Raw genomic sequence first — 12,004 nt, 5'->3', positions numbered from 1 at the left:
CAACTTTTGACGTTATAGATCCACGGTGGGAACTGGTCAAAGTTCCATAAATTGAATTTGGAAGAAAGATCTATGATACCATAGCCACCTCTAATACAGGTATCATCATAGCCACCTCTAATACAGGTATCATCATAGCCACCTTTTTTCAAATTCAAATTGAGTTTATTCACAGAAATCATTACAAATACAGTACACATGTATAAATACTTGTGAATTTTCCCCACATAGACAAGTCTGTGTGTGGGGAAAGAGTTCTAATGAAAAAAAATTGATACTAAAAAGAAAATTATAAATATTTACAATACAGTACAATTTGAAAAATGAAAGTTGCTTAAATGTAGTGGAGAAAGTATATGTATATTGCCGTGCTACCAATTTTTTCTTAAACGGTTGGAATAGCATTTAACACCTATCAACCTAAGGATAGTTGTCGGCTCCAATGAAATAGATTCTTGATAAACTGTGAATGGATCTATTGCCTATGAATGAGAAATCCAGTTTTCAGAGCAAATTAACTTATAATCTTCAGATGAATTTATACAAATACACAAAGAGAATATATCTTAAGCCTAATTATTTAGAGTAACTACGAACTAAAATACTTATCTAGTTTACAGTTGAAACACAGTGGCTATTGGCTTGACTACACTAATAGCTAATTATGAACAAAACAGAACGTAAAAATTTATATAAAACTCAATTTAAAACATTAATAAACGAAAATGATTTAGAGCAAAACTCCACGACAACACTTGTAGCCAGCCATTTTTCTAGAGAAAAAAGGAACAGGAAAAGCAAAGTTGCAAGTCACGAAGCCAACGCCTAGTTCAGTATCAATTTTTACAGACACGTCACCAAAAAATTATAACTTATAAGTTTAGAATTCACATTCTACATCTGTTCTCAATAAAACTTTATTTTGAAAATGTTATTTTAAATTTTTATATATATCTCGATTTAAACAAACCATTTATCTAGTAATTTGTTAACCCTGGCTCGGTGACACCATGGAACAATGCAACAAACATTTACGATAATAAATTCTCCGTCAAAAAGTTTGTCCGTCTATTGATGACTCTGACATTTACTATAAAGTTCCATAGATCTCGAATTGAAGATTCGATTCAAATGTGAGAAGAAAAATGTAATATTACAAATACCCCCCTCTTGACATAAAAAAAATTTTACTGTTTGAAAATTTAAAGAAAAAATTTACATTGACCCTAATGAAAATTGTTGAAATTTAAATTCGAGAACAGTAACAATTTTTTCTAGAAAAACATTACATGTCATCCAAAAATATTGAAAATTATTATAAAAATTCATCAATAGCATTTGTTATATGTTTCCAAACAATATCTCAAAATATAGAATATCAATATTACTTTTGATTTAGCTTTATAATTTAAAGAAAAATATCTCAACAGAAAGTTTAATTTGTAAAGAATAGTTTTTTGAAATTGCACATGAATTTAATAGATAGAAAAATTCAATTTTTATTGCATAAAAAAAATTATGTATGTTGAATGAAAAATTTATTATTATTTTTTTTTTCTTTTTTAAATGAATTGATGAATTGTTACATTTAATTTTCACATAAAATTTCAATAAATCAAAAAATGTTCATTTCTTTCACTATTGACGCGGTTGATTTTATTGATGCACATTTTGGAAAACAGTCCGTTAAGGCACTCAGTATGATTTTCAGTTAAGTGTGACTCCAATGTGATGACGTTAGTGTTGGGCTGATCTGGATGCACGTAGTGTTGGGCTGATACTTGTAGTCGACTGATGCATATCAAACTCGATACAGGTGACATCTCAGTTAGCATTGCTTCATGTTTGTAGTAGACAGCTGCATTCCAAACTCGATACAGGTGACATCTCAGTTAGCATTGCTTCATGTTTGTAGTAGACGGCTGCATTCCAAATTCAATACAGAGTCACATAAATTTTGTATCATATTTGTAATTATACAATGTACATTTCAGGCTTGAAATGACAATGTAATTCGTTTTTTGGAAAAGAGATAGACGCTGCATACAGGATTAATTTAGGTGAGGATTTTTTGAATCAATTCTTTCATGATACTGTGACTGTTCTTCTGAATTCAAAGTTGTGAATGTGAACATGGATGGCAATTACCTCCAGGTAATGCAGTAGTGTTGAAGTTTGAGATACAGAGTCAGCAATAAGCATTGGCATTGCTATTGGCATATGCTTTGGTGTCGGCTTTGGCATCGGCGTTGATATTGGCATTGGCGCAGGCATTGGCATTGGCGCAGGCATTGGCATTAGCATTGGCGCAGATTTTGGCATTGGCGTAGCTATTGGCATTGGCACAGGCATTGACATCAGCACAGGCATCGGCGTTGATTTTGGTGTTGGCATCAGCATTGGCGCAGGCATTGGCGTAGCTATTGGCATTGGCGCAGGCATTGACATCAGCACAGGCATCGGCGTTGATTTTGGTGTTGGCATCAGCATTGGCGCAGGCATAGGCGTAGCTATTGGCATTGGTGCAGCATTGGCGCATATTTTTGTTGTTGATATTGTCGTAGGTATTAGTGTAGGCATCAGCATTGGCGCAGATTTTGGCATTGGCGCAGGCATTGGCGTAGCTATTGGCATTGGCGCAGGCATTGGCATCAGCACAGGCATCGGCGTTGATTTTGGTGTTGGCATCAGCATTGGCGCAGGCATAGGCGTAGCTATTGGCATTGGTGCAGCATTGACATCAGCACAGGCATCGGCGTTGATTTTGGTGTTGGCATCAGCATTGGCGCAGGCATAGGCATAGCTATTGGCATTGGTGCAGCATTGGCGCAGATTTTGTTGTTGGCATCAGCACAGGCATCGGCGTAGATTTTGGCGTAGTTATTGGTGTTGATATTGGTGTTGACATTGGCGTAGTTATTGGTGTAGGCCGCAGCGTAGATTTAGGCGTAGATATTGGCGTAGTTATGTCACACTAGTTTGAAAATCACCCAAATGTTCTTAACACTCTTCATGGCATTCACTTGTTGCTGATTTCGAGATTCACATGATAACTATTCCAATGTTAATGTCTGTGCTGTACCTGTTATCTTAAACTGCTTATACACTAAAAAGAAAAACTTGATTAGGCTATCAATACAATCTAATACACATGAAAATTATTTTTAAGTATTTATGAAATTGAAATTTGTTAACATCTTATTATACAGTCAGCAATACATAAATTGTGAAATATGGACATATCAATGATAAATTTAAAAAAATTCATTCATTTTCATCTAGTCACTGTTCAAATATCAAAATTTTAATCCATTCTTCAAAATAGAAATAGAATTTCATAACACCCTGTATCATTATCAAAATTGTGAAAAACAAACATCAGATCATCACAACAAAATTTATTTTCAATACATATTTCAATAATTTCAGACAATTGATCTTCTATTCACAATCATTTCATAATATATCTGCATTTCATTATCATTTAGTATAACATTTCATTTATAGCAAGTTCATTTCACATTTATGATTTATCATTCAGGGTTTCGAAATTATTTAGTTTTAATTTTGTTCAAAAAGTGTATAAAAAGCAAATTATTTAATATTGTTAATCATCGTTTGTTGGATACTATAGTTTATTTCGACTCTTCAATGTTCTAAACACAAACTACATTTCATGACAAAACTTTACTATCAATCATTAAACAAGAAACCATTCAAAACATCAATAATATTTTGCTTCAAAGGCAAACAATATTCATAAGTAATCTGCATCTATGGCAATCAACATAAGTAATCAACACAAAAAATATTATCTCATTACTGCCTCTCTAAGTCATAACCTCTGTTATTCCTTCTTAGGCAATAATGGGTTTCCATCTCAAAAAACAATCACATACCAGCAAAATTCTAATCAACAAACCCACTAAAAATTCTACATTCACTCCAGCATCCATTTCAAACGATAATCAATCATATCAAAATTATAGAACAAACAGTTTTAAAAATTAAAAAAAAAAAATCAATCACAAAAACTTATTTCAATTAATAATATAACAAACGTTTAAAATTGAACCATTTATTTTTAAAATAATTTAAAATTTAAAGACTGTATAATAAGTATAAACATTTCAAGATTATAATACAAAGATGATCAAGATGAATAATGGGTAAATAAGTTCCCTAAAAAATACAAACAAGAGAAAAAGAAAACTGGGTAAATAAATTCCCTAAAACAATACAAAGAAGAGAAAGATTAATTAGAGCCTATCCTACATGTCAGTACTGAACTTTCATGAGGAAGTATATTTAATAAAATATACTACTATGGAATTCTGTAAATTCCAAGTATGACTCTAATTTGTTATAATTGTGAGCTATCACTCCCACAAAAACAACTGGTGAAGGAAAAAAAATATGTTGACTATTGTGACTGGGTGGAAAGTTCCTAGATGTCTGTAAGGCAATGTGATAGCAGACTCTAGTATCGGACCACAAAAACAAAAGTATGCAAAAGGTTTTACAAACATTTGATGTTGCAGTCTTAAGGTTTTTATATCGCAAACAAGTAGGTCAGATAATCGAGTCCAGCCGTATGTGGTTCACGCCCACACCTCTAAAAGAATCACACCTACTTGTCTACCAAAAATCCAAAGTATTGGACAGCAAAGAAAAAATAAAATGCAAAATGGGTTAAAAGCCCAGAAGAAAACTAAAACCTAATTACATATGGCGTATGGCACGATATGCAATGAAAGATGAGAACATGGGACATAATTGCTCTGAAAAACCTAATTACCTAATATAATACCTGACAAAAAATAGACATGATTAAAATATGTAATACATGATGAAAAAATATACCGCAAGCAAACAATTATTTACACAACAATGGATAGATTTTAGAAAAGTTAAGTTTTATCAACAATTTAAAGATTAGGAAAATAAGCTACTATTTCAACTTCTAATATTATTTCAGAAAAATACAAATTTAAATGACTATGGACAAGATTGGTTAAGATATGCATCATAGAAGAAATTTACTGAATATTACACAAAGACAGGAAAGAATCGAAAATTGAAAAGATTAAGGGCCAAGAAAATAGGCTACAGGAAAGAAAAAAGACACAATTATGGACTCTTACCATACACTGTGTAGCGATTATGCTATTCTGAATCCCGGCATAACACAGGATTCCTAATCATTGTGTGTTGGGGAATACCCTTTCATCATGTGATTCACTGTCATCATCTTGTAAATAAGCAACTTGAAACAACCTTTGAATACTAACACATCAATGGAAACTTTGCGTTTTGTTTTCTTCAATAGCATGATTTTATTCATGGGTTCATTTGTTTCAACAAAGCCGTTTTGCCTACAAAAGTTAGTCATGTTCACTTGAGAATGCATTGCATACACCTTTTCAATTCTCAGTTGAAAGTTGAACTCATCAACTTGACTCAACGCAACATTCATTTTGTTTACATTGTTCCTAACCTCCACAGAAACCTGTCTCATGTAATCATTCACTTTGTTCATAGTTTTCCTAACCTTCAATGTAGCAATATTACTTTCATGATAGTTGACTTTCAGTGAAGACAACTCCCTACCTACTTCTTTATTCAATTCTACTATCTCACTAGGGTTGACTTTTTCAACAACAGTAACTAGGCCTACATTGTCAGAAACTTGAATGAGTTGATCTTGTAACTTAACACTACTATCATCCTGCTTCAATTTGTTTTCATTTTCATGATTATCACTCAATGTTTCAGCAAATTCTTGCTTCATATCATCAAACCTAGCATTAAACTTAGCATTTTGCTCATCAAATCTAGCATTTAACTCATCAAACCTAGCATTTTGCTCTTGTTTAAAATTATCAAACAGTTGTGTTAAGGCAGCTATTAACTCATCATCATTTTTAATATTTTTCATATTGTATGCCATTTTGCTAGTCTGCACAGATAATATATTCATTAGGACTTGATCTCTCTTGAACCGATTTCCCACTCAGCAACAAACCATTCATAACCTATCAAGATATCTATCCTACTAATAATTTTTATAACCAGGGATTTCATAGTGTACCATTTGGGACATATTTATTTTGTAATTCGGTCCCACCACAGGGGTAACATTTGCCGTGCTACCAATTTTTTCTTAAACGGTTGGAATAGCATTTAACACCTATCAACCTAAGGATAGTTGTCGGCTCCAATGAAATAGATTCTTGATAAACTGTGAATGGATCTATTGCCTATGAATGAGAAATCCAGTTTTCAGAGCAAATTAACTTATAATCTTCAGATGAATTTATACAAATACACAAAGAGAATATATCTTAAGCCTAATTATTTAGAGTAACTACGAACTAAAATACTTATCTAGTTTACAGTTGAAACACAGTGGCTATTGGCTTGACTACACTAATAGCTAATTATGAACAAAACAGAACGTAAAAATTTATATAAAACTCAATTTAAAACATTAATAAACGAAAATGATTTAGAGCAAAACTCCACGACAACACTTGTAGCCAGCCATTTTTCTAGAGAAAAAAGGAACAGGAAAAGCAAAGTTGCAAGTCACGAAGCCAACGCCTAGTTCAGTATCGATTTTTACAGACACGTCACCAAAAAATTATAACTTATAAGTTTAGAATTCACATTCTACATCTGTTCTCAATAAAACTTTATTTTGAAAATGTTATTTTAAATTTTTATATATATCTCGATTTAAACAAACCATTTATCTAGTAATTTGTTAACCCTGGCTCGGTGACACCATGGAACAATGCAACAAACATTTACGATAATAAATTCTCCGTCAAAAAGTTTGTCCGTCTATTGATGACTCTGACATTTACTATAAAGTTCCATAGATCTCGAATTGAAGATTCGATTCAAATGTGAGAAGAAAAATGTAATATTACAATATATATGGTATATAGCTTTAACATGGCACACAAAATAAAATTTAGAACTTGAACAATGATAAATTATGAGCAATATATTGATGATATATATACTTTCATATATATGATGATGATAGATCTTCCTCCCATATTATGTAAGCTACTCTTCTGTCTATTTTTGTTTTTTGTAATAATGATTCCTCTCAAAATCTTGTATTTATTAACTAATTATTAATTAATTATTTCCATTAATTAGACTTTTTTTATAATTAGGTCTAGTTGAAAATTTGAAAAATAGGTATTGAATATAGGTAGGCCTACTTTGAAATTTTTTGAGCCATAATTGAACACAGGTAGTAAAAGAATACATATTAGGTAGTATTAATAGGCTATTGATTGAGTATTATGATAATGTTTTTGAAGATTCTTGTCCAATTTCGATGAATGACTTTGAAATTTAATTCGCTATTTATTATTTATTTTCAGAAACCTACTCAGACTACAAATTGTTCTCGGACAATGATGAATGCGACTTGTTTAAGGAAATTTGGAAAGTAGGCCTGAGCGACTGGAAAAGTTATGAATTTGATGATTTTGGACATTTTTAATTGTACGAGTAAGTTTTGTAACTTTAGTTGAAGATTTTTGTAGATTATAAGTCTACTTCTTAGTATTTTTATTTAATAGATTATAAGTTTCAAGTTTTCTATCTCTCTATTCGATCGTCTCGAACCGATGTATGTTTGGACCTTTTCAATTTTGTAATTTTAGTTCCTCATGATTATTGTAAATAATGTTCTGATCTCTTGAGCTATAATGATCGTTCTCAAACAGATAAGTTCGGACCATTTTTATTTTCAATTGTAAATTTTGCAATTTTTTTTATTGTAAATTTCAAGTTTTGATCTCTTGAGTAAATGATCGTCTCAAACCGATAATAAGTAGTATGGACCTTTTCAATCTTTAATTTCAAGTTTTGTAATTTTAGTTCATGAGTTTTGTGAGTAATGTTTTGATCTCTTGATTAATGATCGTCTCGAACCAATAAGTTCGAACCTTTTTGATTTTCAATTGTAAGTTTTGTAATTTTAGTTGACGATTTATGTAGATTGCAAGTTTCAAGTTTTGATCTTTCTTGATCTCTTACGCAGATAAGTCGCACAAATCACAATGAAGTGCAGTTACTCTATTATGGTAATCTCGTTATTAAAATATACAAAAGCAAAATTATTACATAATTATTATCACACCAAAGCTATAGTAACTTCGTTGTTGAAGGACAAATCACAAATGTTATTACCAAGTGCAATTAGGTACTATATGATCATTTCGTTGATAAAAGACCAAAGTACGTAATATATTGCAATTATATCTCACTGAAGTTCAGTTATGAATACGGTTGTAATTTGTTAGTAAAAGACTGAGTAGGTAATCTTTTGAGACTAAGTAAAAGACTGGAACTGAGTTGGATGAGACATTATCATAGCCTTAATAATTGTAAAGCAATATCAATAAGTAGAAAATCATTTCAAATCCACTGTCAATAGTTTTTTTGATACATTGTTATTTATAGAATAGTTATTTGCTCAAACAGTTTTAATATATTTCTTAAAGATATTAAGTTTGAAACTATAATAATTTCTCAATTACCAGTATATTGCATAACTGACCAATCTGCTTTTGATTATAAAGTATTTCAATGAAATATATGAAATCATTAATGTATTTTTAATTTTTTATAAGAAACAATTCGATCAAAATAGTTTTGATAGTTTTTTGATAAAAAGATTTCAAGCAAAAAAAAATTGATTTTTCAATTACTGTACCTGCATTGTTTACCTGGCCTATATTGTTTCAACGAAATATAAGGAATCATTGAGTACGGTAATGTATTTTTGATTCATCAGAAACAATACGATCAAAAATTAAAAATATAATCACGCTGACCATTCAATGTTAGGCTTCTCCTAGTTCTGTTGAAACTTGACAATAATTTTTTCAATAATATTACGATCATATAAGATCATTAATAATATCATCTTTCAGTAAGATCATTATAATAATACGACTTTTTGTGTAATGAGTTTCAATTGTGTAAATATTTGTTATCGATTATTTTTGTCATCTTTGAATATGTTATGCTAAGAATACAAATATATACATATTCTTTTAATAATAAAAAATATTATTATCGTGGGAGAAAGTACAAAATGATATTAGAGTTGATCAATGGGATAAAGTTTTTATTATGAAGTTAATTTGTGATACGATTATTGTTGGGAAGGTATGAGAAGAAATATAGAGTATGAAAAGTATTAGAAAGAAAGAGATAGACCTAGAGATTGAAAGAGTGTTTAGCGTGAAGTTAATGTGATATGATTATTGTTGAAAAGTATAAGAAGAAAGAGAGAGTGTGAATAGTAGTATAAAGAAAGAGTACGGTATGGAAGTATTGTGAAAAGAGTAGGACAGGTATAAAAAAGAGAGATAACTAGTGAATTCTCTAGTATGATATTAATGTGTCATTTGTTTTTGAATATTGATGGATTGAATTATAATACTCTGATAAATAAGTTTGATATTCTTATATATTTTCTCATCTCTGATTCAATCAATGATATTGCTCAATTTAGTGAGTATTAGACATTATTTTTTCATTGAATAATAATAAACTTGGAAGAATATCATTGAACAAAATTTAGTTATAGATGTTATCAAGAACAACAAAATCATTATTTAACATTTAAAATTTCAAAACGTATTTGTGAGTAGGCCTATACTTTCTTGAAGGTATAAAAGATCTTTTTAGTATGATATACTTTTTCTGATAAAAATATTGTATCGTTTTCAATAATTTGTGATGTATTTAAAATAATACAACTACTGCAATATATTACATATTTTGTAGGCTATATTATTTCACTTATATAGCTGCAATGATTTTTCAATTCTTTGCAATCTTATCTAGCTCATTAGTTTTAATAAGGTTCTATTTCTTATCTAACTGTTGAATTTCAAAACATTTTTGTAGGTATACTTTGTAGTATCACCTTTCGATAAATTAATATTGTAGTATTGTTTTTAATAAATTTAAAAAATGTGATCAATTTAGAATAATATAACTGCAATAATATATATTATATTATTTGAAAATTGTAAATCCAAGTACCGTACACTATTTTCTTAACTTTTATTAATAAAAGGTTTTAACTTAGAATAATATAACTGCAATTATATATATTATATTATTTGAAAATTGTAAATCCAAGTACCGTACACTATTTTCTTAACTTTTATTCATAAAAGATTTCAACTTATTAACGTCATTCACAAGAGTGATTCACTCACATTAAATTGCATTAATATAATTGTAACATGTTGTGAATAGAAGTTTGAGAAAAGGTAGGCTACAGTAGCCTACTTGGATTTTTTATTTCTAGATAAATAAGAGTAGCTCTCACCAAAAATTGTAATATAACTATATTGTATTATTGCAGTAAATATAACTGCAATATTTTTCAATTCTTTGCAATCTTTGTTTAGTCAATAGGTTTAATAAGGTTCCATATCTTATATCATAATTATTGAATTTCAAGTATTTACTGTTGTGTTATTGTTAATTCAATGAGTACTTGAAATAATTGCCAAATTTTATGTTTCACGAATTTCAGAGTATTGATTTATATTTTTTAGTATCAAAGAAATATACTTAGATATAGGTTTAAGATTTTAAGATGTTAAGTTTATATCAATATACTATTGTGACTGCTACTATTAAATATTATAGTAGTTTGTCAACTATATGTTTGCCATTTTCATTGTTTTGTAAAATTTCATTAATTTTATTATCAAGTTTGTATATCATTATATTGTAGTAAGTTTATTATGTTCTACATTTTTGGATTCCATTACATTGATGATTGAACATGCAAATTAAAAAAAACTCTGAATTGTATTAACTTTGAAACCTTAATAAGAAGTCCCTGCTAACCTGAAAGCTCAACCTAAAATCCTTCTATTTTTCTTGCTATGAGCTACTGCTGTTATCTTTGCTGCACGCTTGCATGACCGTTCAGTGTGAGTGTTTCCAGGGATCTTTCACAGATTTTGTTTCTATCTGCATGCGTGATCATACGTGAAATAACTTTTTCATTAGGTCATAGTCTCGGCCATGATAAACTCAAGTCTGTTAAATTACTAGGTGTAATATTGGACAATAAACTCTGTTGGGATGAACATGTAAATAGTCTATGTAAAACATTTTCAAGGGTAACTTTACTTCCTTAAGAGATTGAACAGTCTTGTCAATTTACAAGTACCTATTATTAATGGCCTACTATTATGGTCTTTTTCATTCTCATCTTAGTTATGGGATAAGAATGTGGGGTAATTGCTCAAAATATAAAAGTGATTATGAATTAATAGAAACAATATAAAATCTTGTAGTACCCTTTATTTAAAAAAACCTTAAAATATATCAATGACTAGTTTCGACCATTGGTCATTTTCAAGTAAAAATATTAACATTCAACATTATAATATTGACATTTTAACTTGAAAATGACCAATGGTCGAAACTGGTCGTTAAAATATTTTAAAGTTTTTAATAAAGATAACTCTACAATTAAGCTATTATATTGTTTTTATTAATTTGAAAAGTAGCCCATATAAGTGAAGTGATTCTATGAAAAGTGTTTTTATTTGGCAGAAGGCAATTAGAGTTATTCTGAACCTCCCATCAAGAGAAACAATATGCAAGCCTCACTTTATTAAACTGGGTATACTGATGACTCTGCCATCGCTTTAAATGTACCTATCACAATTTATTATTTAACTCATGTAAAGAAAAACTAACAACTTTCTTAAACAATGAATTTCAAGCTCACAATACTAGGAATCAAGTTATTTGTAATCTTGAGTAATCAATAAACTTTAAAACGGTTTTCATTAATAAGCTGGGCTCAATTTACTCGTAAACGGTGCATCTGACGGGAAAATATTACCGAACAAAATGTATTTAGAATTGTGTTCTACAACTACTGGTTCAGTCATCAAAAGTGCTTATTATTCAATTTTTTGTTTTCAAC

At 29.7% G+C, this 12,004-nt stretch overlaps 1 protein-coding gene across 1 annotated transcript in view; it reads left to right on the top strand.

Moving 5' to 3' along the window:
- Positions 1-8,476, top strand: part of LOC120353280 (protein Smaug homolog 2-like) — a 29,385-nt gene extending 20,909 nt beyond the window's left edge. The window contains exon 12 of the mRNA XM_039436362.1: positions 7,404-8,476. Within this exon, the coding sequence (XP_039292296.1) occupies positions 7,404-7,525 (122 nt within the window). The 3' untranslated portion in view covers positions 7,526-8,476. The remainder of the gene's footprint in view (positions 1-7,403) is intronic.
- The last annotated feature ends 3,528 nt before the right edge of the window (positions 8,477-12,004 follow it).

The sequence above is a fragment of the Nilaparvata lugens genome, chromosome 10, assembly GCF_014356525.2.
Source record: "Nilaparvata lugens isolate BPH chromosome 10, ASM1435652v1, whole genome shotgun sequence".
In the NCBI taxonomy this organism is placed as follows: Eukaryota; Metazoa; Arthropoda; class Insecta; order Hemiptera; family Delphacidae; genus Nilaparvata; species Nilaparvata lugens.
Note: the sequence above shows the minus strand (reverse complement) of the source record. Positions and strands in the feature narration are given on the sequence as shown.